At 42.4% G+C, this 17,324-nt stretch overlaps 1 protein-coding gene across 1 annotated transcript in view; it reads right to left on the bottom strand.

Annotated features, from left to right (window-relative positions):
* Positions 1–5,436: 5,436 nt before the first annotated feature.
* lrp1bb (low density lipoprotein receptor-related protein 1Bb) overlaps positions 5,437–17,324 on the bottom strand; it is a 520,571-nt gene continuing 508,683 nt past the window's right edge. The window contains exons 91-94 of the mRNA XM_061722939.1: positions 15,315–15,405; positions 14,279–14,429; positions 11,630–11,704; positions 5,437–6,604 (exon numbers count right to left, since the gene is read on the bottom strand). Coding sequence (XP_061578923.1) covers positions 6,464–6,604; positions 11,630–11,704; positions 14,279–14,429; positions 15,315–15,405 — 458 coding nt within the window. The 3' untranslated portion in view covers positions 5,437–6,463. The remainder of the gene's footprint in view (positions 6,605–11,629; positions 11,705–14,278; positions 14,430–15,314; positions 15,406–17,324) is intronic.

The raw sequence follows: 17,324 nt of genomic DNA, 5'->3' as shown, positions 1-17,324 counted from the left end.
GAAAGTAAGTATTTCGTCAATAACAAAAGTTAATCTCAATACTTTGTTATATACCCATTGTTGGCAATGACAGAGGTCACACGTTTTCTGTAAGTCTTCACAAGGTTTTCACACACTGTTGCTGGTATTTTGGTCCATTCCTCCATGCAGATCTCCTCTAGAGCAGTGATGTTTTGGGGTTGAGATCTGGAGACTGGCTAGGCCACTCCAGGACCTTGAAATGTTTCTTACGAAGCCACTCCTTCATTGCCCAGGTGATGTGTTTGGGATCATTGTCATGCTGAAAGACCCAGCCATGTGTCATCTTCAATGCCCTTGCCGATGGAAGGAGTTTTGACTCAAAATCTCACGATAGATTGGCTCCATTCATTCTTTCTCTTTACACGGATGAGTCGTCCTGGTCCCTCTGCAGAAAAACATCGCCAAAGCATGATGTTTCCACCCCCATGCTTCACAGTACGTATGGTGTTCCCCGGTGCAATCGGGGTGCCTCGTCTCTTTTTCTCTGGAAAGCCAGTCTGTGTGCTCTATCCACGGTCAAAGGACGGGGGAAGGCGTCGGGACCGAGGAACCTTCCCAGGCAGAATTCAATGGAAGAGGTCGGTTTGTTGACTTCAGCTCCTTCAATTCAATTAATTTCAATTTTATTTTTCTCCCTAGTGGGAGAAAAAACTTAAGCCAAACAGTGGCAAGGAAAAACTCCCCTGTAGGAGGGAAGAAACCTTGAGCAGGATCTGGCTCATAAGAGGGGATCCTCCTGCTGGAGGCCAGCTGGGCAGGACAAGAGAGAACAGACAGAGAGAATGAAGAACAGAGAAAAGAGAAACACAGACACAATGGATAACTGGTGCACTACAGGAATGACAATATAAGCAGATGTAGACAGCGACCCTGAGGTGGTCAGAGGGCAAGACTACAGACCAGGATGTCAGCAGGCATCTACCAGACATCAATACAGACAGGTGGAAGCAAGCAGTGGGATGATCAGAGTGGGGACTGCAGGTCATCATGCAGCTCCTGAAGCTCTGGCCTGCAAACATGCATAGAAGAGAAAAGGAGGGGACAGACCAACACAACAAACTACAAGAACGATGGAGAACAACTGAAGAAAGGAAAGAGAAGGAGGGGTGATGGGCACTGCTCAGTGGATCATGTTGGTGTCCCCCTGCAGCATAGGCCTATACTGTAGCAGCATATTGATAACGAAGCTATCTTTAAGACGAACTGTTTTAGTCTTGTCCTATAGCTGCAGCTATGATTACTGGCCCAAACACACTATAGTTTACACTAACTGTAGGCTTTACTAAACAGAAACGTTTTAATGGTGGAGGTGGTGTCAGCCTCCTTAACCCAGACTGGAAGTTGGTTCCATAGTCAGAGCCGGATTAAATAAATGGACTACACTAGGCAGACTGTGATTTTTGGGCCCCCCTCCATCGATGTTATTTATGAAATCTTAAACTTACCAAAGTTACTAATAAAACTTAATTCACATTTTACATAGCAAAGTCATAGTCAAGTTGGTTCTTTGTATTCCAAAATAAGTCATGTGTTGTATATTAAACAGTCTATCAGACTATTTTTAGATTTTTATTATTTATACGTTATTACAATGCTCTATTAAATGCTATTAAATGATCCTTATCTTATCGATTGTGAGCATTTTGCAGAAAATCTTAATTAAATGTGTTGATTTAAATTGAATAGTTAAATAAGAAGTAAAATCTACAAAGACCAATACAATTTGCAGTAAGACAAAGTGTGCTGTAGTATGTATGTCTGTATGTGTATATGTATGTATGTGTATGCGTATGCAGAGCCGTTAGAGAGATTTGCGAGGCCCTGTGTGAAATAGCCAGGGTGGCCCTCGCGCGTGAGCGTAGCGAGCGCGCGCAAATTTTTTGGGTTTTTCGGGTCGGATCTGGTGTCTCTATGCGCAATTTTAACTCTCCAATTAGCAAAATACTGGATACCTTCCCCTGCCTCATCATCATCTGGGCTTACCTCGACGCGGGGCCCCACGGCTGCTTGAGACCCGAGCGGATCGGTGATTTTTGTAACAAATTTATCAAACGTGCCTTTCAGAGAGGCATTAAACTCTTCCATTGTCTTTAGTTTTTTTCTTTTTTCATCCCCTGATGGAAATTTCCTGAATCTGTCTCGTTTTCTCGACATTGTGTGACAGTTTGTTCCACCTCCACCCGTCGGGATCAGAGCAGCTTGTGTCTGCGCTTGGTCTGATCATTGGATTGAACAACAGACACGCGTCATCATTGCACATATATTTATTGATATGCACAGACTAGTACACATTTAGGTCTGTAATGGAACGTGACTGTTGATATTTATAAAGAAAAAAAAAAAAAATAGGGGAAAAAAAAACGGCCCATAGCGCCAGGCCCCTTGGGGCGCCAGGCCCCTTGGGGCGCCAGGCCCCTTGGGGCGCCAGGCCCCTTGGGGCGCCAGGCCCCTTGGGGCGCCAGGCCCCTTGGGGCGCCAGGCCCCTTGGGGCGCCAGGCCCCGTGCGGTCGCACGGTTCGCACATCCCTTGCGGCGGCCCTGTGCGTATGTATGCGTATATATATATGTATGTATACTAAATATAGTAATAATGCACATATATATATGCCTTAGGTTTTTACCGGCATGTTATCAACCATTAATATGTGTGCAGACAAAAAAAAAAAAAAAAAAAAAAAAAAATTTTTTTTTTTTTTTTTTTTTCCCTCTGTCTGGGCCCCCCCCCCTGTCGGGCCCTAGGCACGTGCCTACTCTGCCTCTCCGTTAATCCGGCTCTGTCCATAGTAATGTTGCCTGATAGCAGAACGCCCATCCTCCAAATCTACATTTGGATACTCTAGGAACTACGAGTAAACCTGCACTCTCTGAGAACGGAGAGCTCTATTAGGAACACAAGATACTATTAGGTCTTGCATGTATCCCAAAGCTAAGCCGTTTTGGGCTTTATACGCAAGTAATAAAATCTTGAATTGGATTCTAAGTTGGAGTGAGGCTAATACTGGAGAGACGTGGTCTCTTGTTGATTCTTGTCAGCACTCGCGCTGCTACATGTTGGATCAGCTGGAGCCTATTCAGCGAATTACTTGGACATCCTGCTAATAACACATTACAGTAATCTAGCCTAGAAGATAACTAATGCGTGAATTAGTTTTTCCACACCACTCTGGGAGAGGATGTTCCTGATCTTCGCAATATTATGGAGATGGAAAAACTGTTTTACAAACAATGCTGGGATTTAAATGACAAATCCTGATCGGAAATAACACCAAGGTTTCGCACAGTAGTACTGGAGACCATCGCAACACTATCTAATCCCTTCCTAAGATGCTTGGGACCACAAAATAATAAACTCAGTTTCATCGGAATTTAGAAGCAAAAAATCTGTGGACATCCAGTCCTTGATGTCTTTAAGACATGCCTGAAGTTTAGCAACGGTTCTGTTTCATCTTGCCCCATAGTCAAATAGAGCTGCGTATCAGTATAGCAATGAAAATGTATGCCGTATATACAGTATATATATATATATATATATATATACACAGTATATATATATATATATATATATATACATATATGTACACACACACATATACAGTATTCGATTCAACTTTATCATTGCACATGTTAAGATACAGGGCAACGGAATGCAGTAAGCATCTAACCGGAAGTGCTTGTGCAGTGAAATAAACACAATTTACAGCATATACACATATATGTATGTACACAGTGCAGATTAATAAATACTGTTGTTATGAGGTGCCGGTCAGACATGAATGAGTGATAAGTATGAGGACTGAGGAAGAAGCAGGTACAGGTATGAGACTGGTCTGCCTGCAGCTTTGACCTGTGTCAAGTAGAAAAGCTGCAGATAATGTAGAGATGAAAAATTCCAATGCTGACCTTGTGTATGTGTTGAATATTTTCTGGAAGTATTGTCACGATTGCGGTTTGTTGAGGACCCAAACGCAGGAGAGCAGGAGGCAGGAGTTCACAAAGCAGGATTTATTGAACCAAAAGCGCTGCTGAGCAGGATCAAAAAATGGACCGGGAACACGAACAGGAAAACTGACGAGGAGAACATGGAGGGAGCAAACAGTACGGACCAGCAAGGAGCAGGGGAAAGACAAGACAAGATATACTCAGGGGATAACGAGACACAGGTGCGGACGATCAGGGCAGATGGGAAACAGGTGGGACAGAACTGAAACTCAAACTGGGGGAAATGTAAAACCCTGACATCACCCCCCCCCCCCTCAAGGGACAGATCCCAGATGTCCCAACGAAACACCACAGAAACAACCCAGGGTGGGCAGAGGGACCCGGAGGAGGGCCCAGGCCAACACATGGTCAAGGTTCCGGGGGCCGTCCTCGGAACCGGGCAGACTGGTGAGACAGTTCGGGGGGGTCGCCCCCGGGGCGTAGCAGGCGGGTCAGTCTCGGGGCGTAGCAGGCGGGTCAGGGGGTCGGTCTCGGAGTGTAGCAGGCAAGTCAGGGGGTCGGTCTCGGGGCGTAGTAGGTGGGTCGGTCTCGGGGCGTAGCAGGCATTTCAGGGGGTCGGTCTCGGGGCGTAGCAGGCGGCTCAGGGGGTCGGTCTCGGGGCGTAGCAGGCGGGTCAGGGGGGCGGTCTCGGGGCGTAGCAGGTGGGTCGGTCTTGGGGCATAGCAGGCGGGTCAGTCTCGGGGCGTAGCAGGGAGGTCAGGGGGTCGGTCTCGGGGCGTAGCAGGCAGGTCTGTCTCGGGGCGTAGCAGGCAGGTCAGGGGGTCGGTCGGTCTCGGGGCGTAGCAGGTGGGTCGGTCTCGGGGCATAGCAGGCGGGTCAGTCTCGGGGCGTAGCAGGGAGGTCAGGGGGTCGGTCTCGGGGCGTAGCAGGCAGGTCTGTCTCGGGGCGTGGCAGGCAGGTCAGGAGGACGCCCTCGGGGCGTATCAGGTGGGTCGGTCTCGGGGCGTAGCAGGCGGGTCAGGGGGTCGGTCTCGGGGCGTAGCAGGTGGGTCGGTCTTGGGGCGTAGCAGGGAGGTCAGGGGGTCGGTCTCGGGGCGTAGCAGGGAGGTCAGGGGGTCGGTCTCGGGGCGTAGCAGGGAGGTCAGGGGGTCAGTCTCGGGGCGTAGCAGGGAGGTCAGGGGGTCGGTCTCGGGGCGTAGCAGGCAGGTCAGGGGTCGGTCTCGGGGCGTAGCAGGCGGGTCAGTCTCGGGGCGTAGCAGGGAGGTCAGGGGGTCGGTCTCGGGGCGTAGCAGGCAGGTCAGTCTCAGGACGTAGCAGGCGGGTCAGGGGGTCGGTCTCGGGGCGCAGCAGGTGGGTCGGTCTCGGGGCGCAGCAGGTGGGTCAGTCTCTTTGGTGTATTTATTTATATTATTTGGTGTATTAATGCAATTGTTAAAAAAAAAAAGAGGAAACAAATTGCAAATAAGCCCCCTTTATTCAATACTGATTTACACTTTATATAAAAATTACTTACATTTAATACATTTCTTCAAAATACAAGCAGCCAAACAACATACAAATCAAATACAAAATTATAAAATTTCTTATATCTATCATCTTCTTTTTCTGCAGAAACAGATGTGTTGTATAATAATTTTTAACCTTTGTGGCTGTGGTAAATCTCTTCCATTTTCTCCATATTTAATCCATCTCTTGACATATGAGACCTAGAAAAATACGGTATTCAGTGTTTGTCCTCTCTGGATACAGTACAGGATGCAGGAACATGATGAGTGAACATTCAGCATGGACTTTAATCTCTTTCACCAAAAGATTAGTTCATATGGTATACTTCCATAGAAACAGGGCAAATGGAACATGACGTCCTTGGAAACGAATTAGACACAATTGTGAAATTACATACTGTGTGACAAAAGGTCTTGTTTATATTGTAGTCTTCAGTGAGTCGATTCACCAGGTGCAGAGCACAAAAAAAGACAACACCTCAAAATTATCAAGCTTCATTACTCAGTTGTGAAACTCTGTGGTCCATACACTATGTGTAAATAATAATAATATTATCAATAAAAGAGTAACCTTTATGTACTATACATACATTTGCACTGGAAAATTAACATTTTCTTTGATTAGCCTCACAAAGCAGCTAAATTTCTCTATTCCTTTCAAGCTCAAAACAGGTGTGGGTACAAATTTTAGCACTGTATTTTAACATTTTAACTCTGCACAAGAATGGCTTATGGCGTTAATGAAGTTTTTGCAGCTTTACTTCAGTACAGTATACAGTGTAGCGCTGTATCTTTAACAAACATTAGAAAGCAATTGGTAAATGGAAAATAGAACCTTTGAGCACACCAATAAAGACATTATGCTAATCCAGTAAAACGAAGTCCCTCAGGAAATAGAAAAATCTTGTTCCCACCTTCATAATATACATTGTATAATGTGGTTAAAAAAAATGGTAAAAAAACTAAAACAAACAAAAGGTACAAAGTGTAAGGTTAGGCTATGCGGTGGTTTCATGAATTGTCCCCTCTAGTTTCTTTGGGAGTAGCTCTCTCCTCTCATCAATACTGATGACTGGCTTCCGGCAGTTTTGCCCATCAATATAGATCTTTGCATACACAGGGTTGGAGTAGTTCACAGGCTGGAGGGAAAAGGTGATGACAAGAAGAATGAGAAGTGAGTATCTCAGAGTTACATTGATGAGATTTTTTTTATTTAAGTTATTGTTAACAAACAGTTGTCTATTTAGGCTACAAATCTATTATACACAATTCACGGAATAAAATAAATCTGAATCATGTTTTTGCCTGCTGAGACAATCAAACTTCCCTCGTCCATTGAGGTTATTTAGATTTTTCACACTTTTGTATCTAGATGGATCTCCTCTTTTAGCCATTCAGCTGCTGAGGGGAGTTTTATAATCTTTGTCTTATTTTAGGCATTATTCTTGTATATTGTATTAACATTTTATTGTCTTATTGTATTGTGTATTTTTTCTTTTACACGCCTTGGGAGTATGGATGGAAATTAGCTTGTTAGCTATAATCCGGCATGGTTACATCTGTTCTTTATAGATATCCATTAAAATACACCGATTCTCTCAAATAAACTAATAAGTAAAATAATATCATAATATTGATCATGAGTGTGTTTGGGAAGCAATAACCTGCTGCAAAATGGTGGAACTGATAAAAACTAAACTGTTAACTAGTCCAGCTTTAGGGTAAAGTTGACTATATTAGTTAGGATTATTAAAATGTCTTACCTAGGGAAAAGAACAAAAGCTCATACAGATCAGTGATATATTACTTTCCAAGTTTGCTTGAAATACCGTGTTAAATACACAGTACAGACATGCAAACACAATTGTATATATCTATACCTTCAAACTGAAATTCTGAGGGATTTAGAGCTTTGGTTATAAAGGATACAAGGGGCATTTATCATTTATTTTATGCGAGTATAAAGATGCTTGGTGTTGGGCCACAGCCCTGTGTTGAACAAAGACAGACCTAAGATCAATTGTAAGGCCTGACCGCATGGTTTGAAACAAAGAAACCTTCAAAATGACTCAAAACCCCAGCAGGCTTTGCAATGTAAACAAAAAAGAAAGTCCAGAGTGCTCAGAAGCTTCATCTAAGGGTGCTTTCACACCTGTGGACCGTTTGTTTTGTTCCGATTCAGGGGCTAAATCGATACAGTTGTTTCGTTTCTCGTTCGTGGGGTTTGTGTTCACAATGCAAATGTCTGTACTGGCTCAAAGCTGTTAACAAATGCCATGCGTGAACCAGCTGCTCTCTGATTGGTCAAATGAACGGGGAAGGAGTTTCCTCTTCCGCACCCCGGGATAAACAACAAGCCCCTTTCACAGAGAGGGCGCAAAGCGCAGACCGCCGCCGGCTTTAGGCTGATTTATGGTTCCGCGTTACACCAACGTCGATTTAACGCGGAACGATAATTCAGTTTGCGCTGCGCAAACCCTGCCCGAATTGAACATTTTTTTAATTTCACCGTGCCGCGCTGTGACAACATCTCAGCACGTCGAATAGGAGAGAAGGTGGTGGAGGCTGCGCCGACTCTTCTCCTTGAACCGCGGTCGCACACACACAATGAATGGAGTTGTATCGGTTGCTGTGCCGATTATGTTCTCACTACAAATAAAAAAAATGAACCGCTTCAGGTCTCGAATGGAATCCTGCCGAGACCACCTCTCCTAGGTGATCTATATACCAAACGTTCCAATCTTTAGGGGGAAACGCTCCCTGTTCCGGAACAACTGCTCCAAATGGGACAGGTGTGAAAGCACCCTAAATCATGTGACGAAGGTGCTCTTTGGTGGGAAAAAGGATGTCAAAAAAGAAGTCAAATATGGTGATTTCAATCATCCCATTTAAGGAGAATCAATGTGTTGAGTGTTACACCCTGAGGAAGGCTGTGGCCGAAACGCGTGGGCTGTAACCCGCTTTTTAAAATCTTTCTACATGAAATAGCCATTTCAAATAAAGGCTTTTTATATTTGAAGAAGAGTGCCTTGGATTTTTCTTATTTTTTGACAGGCTTTGCAATTTATTGCTTTTCACAGATAGGTGTGAAAGTGACACCACTGGCCTCTCATTGGGCATGGACCCCAAAACCCAGCAGGGGTCCCCGCTGATGTACAGCAGCCCAGGCCTGGCTATAAAGAGCGCCTCCCACCTTCTCTCACCCTCTTCTCTCTGAAACTGGCTCTCACAAACACAGACTTCTCTGTGAAGGCCACAGCTCCTACTTTAGTGTGAGAGCTACTGGCTGAAGGCCTGCCTTCTCCACCGTCGTGCCTGAAGAAGTGTCTGGTTGCCAGGAAACGGTAATTGCAGTCTGTCTGGCTGCAGTGCTGAAAGGAGTGACCCGTGAAGTTCGGAGCCCCAGACGAGCCCAACGAGGGACCCGTGCACGCCCTGATGACGTAAACACCTTCAGACGGAGCTGGAGCCAAAGGATCCCAGCTGGGGTACCGCATTTAATTAGTTTGTGTTTATTAGCTACAGTACAGCTGCTGATTTATGTTTGTTTATTTTATAGTTTGTCTACTTTGCATCCATGTTGCTGGAAGTCATTGTTGCGTTCTTCCATAACAGAAAAATAAGCTTTTCCTCATTTTCTGGTTGAATGACCAGAGCACACGTTAAGTTAGCTTCACATTGGTGCGTCTCTGTGTTGAAACATCAGAGCGGCCCAGACTCAAGCATCCCTAGATTGATGTCCTTTTTAAAAAAAATATAATGTATATTCTGAATATAAGTTTAATATCCAGAAAAGTCAAATCCTCACATTTAACTATACCCCCCACCCAGATACTGAAGGGGAAATATAATTTTAAATGGGACTCGCCTGAAATAAAATATTTAGGAATAAACCTTACTAAAGTTGTTTCAAAACTTTTTGAAAACAACTACGGCCCTATAAATGAAGAGATCAAGTCTGATATTGCTAAATGGATCCTTCTCCCACTGGATATTCATTAAAATGAATGTGTTGCTGTGTCTTCTTCATCTCTTCCAGTCTCTACCTGTAGAGGTACCAAAAAACTATTTGATGAGTGGAATGCCTGGATCTCAAGGTGCATTTGGAACCATAGAAGACCTACAGTTCAATTCACGACTCATTATTATTATGCTGCAGTGAAACTGCAAGTGAAGCCCTTAGTACACTGGTGCTCTCCAAATTATGAATCTAAATGGAAATGTTTGGAAACCCCACAGTTAAAAATTCCAATACAATCTATAATAGGAAATAAAAACCAAGCAGAAAGACATTATAATAACCTGAATCAATGGACTACAGTATATTCACTCTTAAGCTATGGTTTAAGACTTTGAAGAAGCTGCGAATAGAAAAACAGGTAAGAATTTTGAATTGGATTGCACATGATCCTGAATTCGAACCTGCTATATTGGACGGGGGCTTTAAACAGTGGGCTAGTATAGGAAAGGTATCACATCTTTTTGTTCCCTCATTAAACAGTAAATTTCAGAGTTATGAGCTAATTTCAGACATGTTTGGATTGGAGAAGCAGGACTTCCATAGATACCTGCAAGTCAAAAACTATTATAATAAATATTACAAATCAAGGTGGAGGAGGAATACAATTTAATTCCTGTATTTTATGAGGCATATAAAAAGAAAGAAAATAAAAAGTTGGTCTCAAGAATTTATGGAAGTATACAAGCCTCTAAAAATCACACTACGTTATCCATTAAACACAAATGGGAGAAGGAGCCAGACACACAAATATCAGGAGAGACCTGGATAGAAATATGTGAGACACAAGCCACAACCGCAAACTCAAGGTCTTTAAGGGAGTTTGGCTGGAAAAATGTGGTTAGGTTTTTCATAATTCCTAAATTAACAGCAAAGTAAACAGACATACGGAGCCGGGGTTCCTGCTGGAGACAATGTGGAACCACTGTGGCTCACAGCTTTCATGTCTTTTGGGCCTGTCTGAAAATCCAGTTATTTTGGAAGGAGGTGTCAACAGAGATAAATAAAATAATAGGGGTGGATTTGGATTTTTCTTTTGTTATTCTATATCTCTATATCTGTATGATTCCAGAAACAGTCCTCCATAAGGACAGGTACTTGCTGAAGATTCTTTTGGCAGATGGCAGGAAAGCTATAACTACAAGGTGTTTGCAACTAGACCGTCCAACATTGGCCCAGCGGCGTGGGATCATTCATGAAATTTACTGTATGGAGAGACTTACTTTTGTTTTAAGACTTCAGTTGGAAAAATGTATGGAATACTGAGAGAAATGGATGATGGTGTGATAGTGTGACATTAGGCTAGAATACATGTGTAAAACATCATTTAGATTTTACCTGTATCACCCATGATGACCCCATGTTCCTTGTATATGTAAATAAAAAGTAAAAGAAAAAAAAGAACCATCAGAGCGGCTTAGTTTTCTGGTGGTGAGAAGTTATTCCTGTTTTAGGTTTTATTCACTTCTCTTCTTTCTCTCATTTTGTCCTTCTAACCCCCACACACGCTCTTATCTTGGCCATAAGGCCTCAGATTTCCTTTGTTTTCACTGGGTGAGACAAAATTTCGATCAGTATTTTGAATCACGCGAGACTCAGTCACCACTTGTATGAAAAGCCATCTTGACACACACACATACATACATGTATATAGACTAATGTTTCTGTTTCATGTTTAATTAGTTGTTTATGTGTAGTTGTAGTAGGTATCATGTATAATACACATATTTTATACATATTTGCTGGTTGCAAGGACCTGTACTCGGACTCCTTCCTTCTCCGTTACTCTTTAGCGCCACCCCTGGTGACAGGCTGAATAGGCGCATAGAATAAAAGTTAGTTTGAGACTGATTGTGCTGCTTGGTTATTAATTCCTAATATTCAGGTGGTGCCCCGTATTGATCTATTTATTTAAATGCTTTATTTACATTATTAATAAATGTCATCAGGCAATTATTAATAACTCTTTAATAACTAAAAAAGCATTCCCTTTGTTGTACAACATTGGGAAATATCACCTTTCTGACAACATGCCCAATGTCACAGCATAGGGCACTTTACAGTCCCATAGTCAATATAAGTATGCACATATGTACATATGTATGTACTGTATGTTATTTATTTGAAGTTAAGCTGGTTAATTCACCTGTCCAGGGATTACCTCCTTGGGCACTGAATTGAGGCCCAAGGTGTGAGGATCACTGGACTTCACACACCAGCCCTGCAACAAAACAAATCTCTGTTAATCACATAAATCACACAGTAGAGTTAGATTCTTCTCATTTGGACATGTCCATTCCAAAATAACGCAACTGTGAGTTACAAAACCATTCAATGCCAAAGCAAATAGAAGTAGTAGGATATATTCAAATCATCATATTTTGGTTTAAGATATGGTCAAGACATAATCGCAAAAGTAAATGTGAAAGCTGGCAGCACAAGTAGCATTAGACCTAAAGCTTTAGCATTGGGGTAGGCAATCCTGGTCCTCGAGTGCCAATGTCCTCTTAACTGCTACCCTGCTTCAGCACACAAGTAATACAGTGTCATCAACAGAGTTGTCCAGACCTCGATGACAAGCTGACGAGGGCCGTTGATTAGAATCAGGTGTGTTGAAGCCTGAAGCTTCATGCAAGACAGGGCACTGAAGCATCAGGGTTGCTACTCCTGCTCTAGCAGGTGAACTATCTATATGGCAACATTAGTGGGGGTGGTATGATTCATTTGATATACCGAGTGTTAGAGCAAGGAGAGTTTTGAGTTGAATATACACTTACCAGCCACTTTATTAGGTACACCTGTCCAACTGCTCATTAACACACATTTCTAATAAGCCAATCAAAGGTATGTCAACATGGTCAAGGTGATCTGCTGCAGTTCAGAGCATCAGAATGGGGAAGAAAGGTTATTTATGTGACTTTGAACGTGGCATGGTTGTTGGTGCCAGACGGGCTGGTCTGAATATTTCAGAAACTGATGCCCTACTGGGATTTTCACACACAACCATCTCTAGGGTTTACAGATAATGGTCAGAAAAAGAGAAAATATCCAGTGAGCCGCAGTTCTGTTGGCGCAAATGCCTTGTTGATGCCAGAGGTCAGAGGAGAAAGGCCAGACTGGTTTGAGCTGATAGAAAGGCAACAGTAACTCAAATAACCACTTGTTACAACCGGGGTATGCAGAAGATCATCTCTGAGCACAACATGTTGAACCTTGAGGTGGATGGGCTACAGCAGCAGAACCACACCGGGTGCCACTCCTGTCAGCTAAGAACAGGAAACTGAGGCTACAATTAGCACAGGCTCACCAAAATTGGACAACAGAAGATTGGAAAACGTTGCCTGGTCTGATGAGTCTCGACTTCTGCTGCGACATTCAGATGGTAGGGTCAGAACGGTTCAGGCTGGTGGTAGTGGTGTAATGGCCCTGCCCCTTCTCAAACCTTTCCCCGACCCTGCACCCCAACCTGGGACTTGATGATTGGGCCGGAGCTTCGGGAGCTGCATGCTGGCCTGCGGTCCCCAACCCCGGTCATCCCGTTGCTGCTTCCACCTGCCTGCTGTGCTGTTGCCGTCCCTGACCCACCAGTCTGGCCCATCGGCAGGAGGGTCCCCCCTTATAAGCCACGTCCTGCTCAAGGTTTCTTCCCTCCTAAAGGGGAGTTTTTCCTTGCCACTGTTTAGCTTAAGGTTTTTCTCCCACTAGGGGAGTTTTTACCTGCCATTGTTTATGTAATAACTGCTCGGGGGTCATGTTCTGGGTATGGGTCTCTGGAAAGCGTCTAGAGACAACTTTTGTTGTATTAGACGCTATATAAATAAAATTGAATTGAATTGAAATTGAATTAATGGTGTGGGGGATATTTTCCTGGCACACTTTGGGCAGGATAATGCGCCATGTCATAAAGTCTAAATCATCTCAGACTGGTTTCTTGAACATGACAATGAGTTCACTACTCAAATGGCCTCCACAGTCACCAGATCTCAATCCAATATAGCACCTTTGGGATGTGGTGGAACGGAAGATTTGCATCATGGATGTGCAGCTGACAAATCTGCAGCAACTGCGTGATGCAAACTCTCTGAGGAATATTTCCAGTACCTTGTTGAATCTAGGATTAAGGCAGTTCTGAAGGCAAAAGGGGGTCCAACCTGATACTAGCAAGGTGTACCATATGAAGTGGCCGGTGAGTGTATCTTCCAGCCGGCCGGAAAGTCTTCTTGGTTCATGAAATTTGAAAATTCATGCACACCAGCCAGCTTTCATAAAATGTCTTCAGTTTAATAGAATTCCATATGATATGGCCCAGGACTCAGTACGACATATTATTAGGAACGCCTACTGAATAATAAAGAAAACTGTTACTTTTATGTAACAATAATGAGTGTGATCATGACTGGCATCAGTAGTCAATTAAATCAGATTTTGACAGGTGTAATAACTAAAGGAGGCATTACAAACACACGACAATAACTAAACACCAATTCACATGTATTTTCAGGCTCATCAAATTCCGGTCACATTTATGAATACGGTGTCTCTTGTTTGTTTGAATTCTGAGTACACAAGCAGTTCCTCAAATCTATTTGTAAAGATCAGATTAATCATAACATCAAAGGGGATCACTTTTTGTTTTTTTTTTAACTTCTTGTTTTAACAAGGTATCCTGTTTTTTAAATTTAAACAGAATAAAAGTTTATCTAGTTTCAAAATTAAAATACCCCATTATCACAGTAAAGCTTCATAATTTTCAAACAACATATGGAAGAGCACAAAAACAAATGTATTACCCCACCTTGTGCGGGTCCAGTGTAAAATTAGGTCTCAACAGGCTACCAGCATCGGCATGGTTATCGTGGTCCACCTCATACATATTGTACGATGGGTTCCCAATCTCCACATTGATTCCTCCGTTCGTCATGGGCTGCCTCTGGACACGTTTCCCCCTGAGGAGTGTGTGTGGACACACAACAGTGCAGGTCACACACGGGCATGGTGCTACACAACAAGTCCATCCTCGGTACTCAGAGAATATAACTGACTATACCACGGTCTGTGTGAATACTCGATTCTGATTGGCTGGCAGGTGTAGAAAACAAGTTCGGTCAAATTGCCTGATAACTTTAATATCATTGCGCTCGATCAACTGCCAGGTTGTAACCACGGCAACGGAAATTCAGAGAAGAAGAGTCGGCTACCACAGGACAGCGACATGAGGGATTTTGTAATTTCTTTTAATTTATTTGGTGAATTTAACATTTTTGATGACTGGGATGCAGAAGAGGAGAGAAAAGAAAATAGCCGAGCGGAGCTGAGCGGACTAGAATATCTCCCGTTACCAAGGAAACTGAGTTATGGCTTGTTAAAAAACTTTGTAATTTACCAGGTTACAACGGCTGCAGACAAGAGATTAAATAGTCCGCTCAGCTGTGGCTTGTTATAAAACGAATGATTTCGAATGAAAACACATTAAAGCATGAATAACTGATTTAATATTTACGTTTTTTGGTAAGTGACCGTGGTATAAGCGGGATAATGCCCTTCGAGGTGAACATTATCAGAAATATATGGACTTCGCTGAGGCAAACCGTCCCCGCGTCATCCATATATTACTGATAATGTACACCTCACACCTCGCATTATCCCTTACGTATTTTCTATCAGAGACTCAAACAGACCTCAAACATTTCACACATGGTGAAATAAGTGTACTTCATTTGCGCAACTTAGGTATCCTTCATCTTAAAGGATGCACTGTTTTTGATCTCAACATCCACTGCTGCATAGAAGTCTCATTAAAATTTTAATTCCCTGACTTTTTATGTACATACCTTTGCCTCTGTCTGCAGATATAAACTCCTGTTACCACCATCACAATCAAGATCACCAACAAGACCAGAGGAACAATGATGGCAATGCTCCCTAGAGGAGAGACAGTGGAGAGATGAATGCTGATCAAAAAGAGATTAAATGAGATTGAATTCAGACTTTTACAATGACGACAAAGAAGAGCACTTTTCCTTTTCATTTATTCTATCTAAACTAAGGACATTGCAATACTTTAAACAATGTTTTTTTTAAATTAATTTTCAATAGGAACATACATAACACATAGACACATACAAACCTAATTGCACAATAAAATGCAGGCTGACCTCACTGCCCCACACAAGCAAAAAACGCTGTTACACTCAATAGCCTTACAGATAAGTATAAACTATTGTTTCTTGAGATAGTCCATTAAGTGTGCCCACACTTCTTCAAATTCCAGCCCTTTACCCCTAATTATATAGGTTACCTTTTCTAATGTAACACACCTTCCCATCTCTCTGATCTAGGCTTGTTTAGAGGAGTGGTCTTCAAACCTGCTCCTTGGGACCCACTGCATGTTGTAGATGTTTCCCCTGCTCCAGCACACCCTGATAGAAATGAGTGTGTCATCATCATCAACAGAGTTGTGCAAACTTTGATGACAAGCTAATGATAACCATTAGAATCAGGTGTGTTGATGCAAGGCAACATCTAAAACATGCAGGAAAGTGGGCCTTAATTGCCAGGTTTAAAGGATACTTCAGTCTCTCTCCAAGATACAGCAACCATCTTCCTGGCCTGCAGGAGGCCAAAGTTGAACAGTTATCTGAAAGGTTATCTGAATATATCCCTAAAATACAAAGTTTTGCAAAAGTATTGTGGACACTTGTGATTTTACTTAAGAGTGCAGACAACCATTTTCCAAAAAGCTACCAGCTTAGGACATTCTCTACACAATGAATTTAAGTACTCTTCTCGGTCAAACATGTCACACATGTATCTGGAAGGACAGACGACAATTTATTGAGTTTCTCAGGGGTTATATTGGTCCTTATTCGCCAATTGGGTTGCAGTAATTTCATTTGAGTATTCACACTTTGTAACTGAGCTTTAACATACGCTGTTGCCCACTCAGCTTATTCAATATGTTCCTTAATATATAAACTTCATGACTAGATTCCTTGTCGTGGGAGACAAGTCCTGCATATAGTATAGAAATTTGCAGTTTCCCATGCATGTGTTTTGACATAGTATTCTCAAGGCAGGACAGTGGTGGCTCGTATGTAGCATGGCAGTGCTTTAAGGAGATTCATTATTTAATTAAAAAATTTTTCCATTGCAATGTAATATTTCATACAAAGATCGTTAAATGTTACTTAAGTGCCCTGAACAAATATGTCTCAAATTTTTTGCATGCCGATGTTAACCTTAAAACCAACATCTGCCCTGCCATGAGTGAACTGTGCATTATCCCAAATAGGTGAAATTGAGAAAAAGGAGGTACTGTATGTGACCAATATGTTTGGAAACTTTAAACCATACATCTAAAGTGTGTTTAAGGAAGGGATTTGTTGTTTTTTCTTAAAGGTTTTAAAATCTACTAAATATAAATGTAGGCTTAATGGCAGCATAGATAGTGATATCTGTTAAATACCTGTAAAAACCCATGTTGGAGGAGACTGTCTGAAAAAATAAATCATAGTTCTGGGCAGCTGAGTGGCCCAGTAATACCACAGTAAACTAGGCATCTGTAATACACCCCTATCAGATCCTCAGATACAATCACATCAGGCAGATACAATAATCCAAATAAGTCTAGATCTTCTGTTGTTCCAGACAAATACAAATAATTTAGGAATGGTATTGGGAGTAATTAAAACATAACATTTTTGGCAAAATAGGCATCTTAATTAAGTTGATCCGCCCAATAATCGATATTGGCATTCCTTTCCATATTGGCTAATGAACAATAATGGAAAGGGCAGCCCTGACAGACTGACCTCTCTAATGTTATTAGACTTGATAAATTG

Source organism: Cololabis saira, chromosome 6, assembly GCF_033807715.1.
Source record: "Cololabis saira isolate AMF1-May2022 chromosome 6, fColSai1.1, whole genome shotgun sequence".
NCBI lineage: Eukaryota > Metazoa > Chordata > Actinopteri > Beloniformes > Belonidae > Cololabis > Cololabis saira.
The sequence above is the reverse complement of the archived record's forward strand: the minus strand, read 5'-3'. Positions and strand labels throughout refer to the sequence as shown.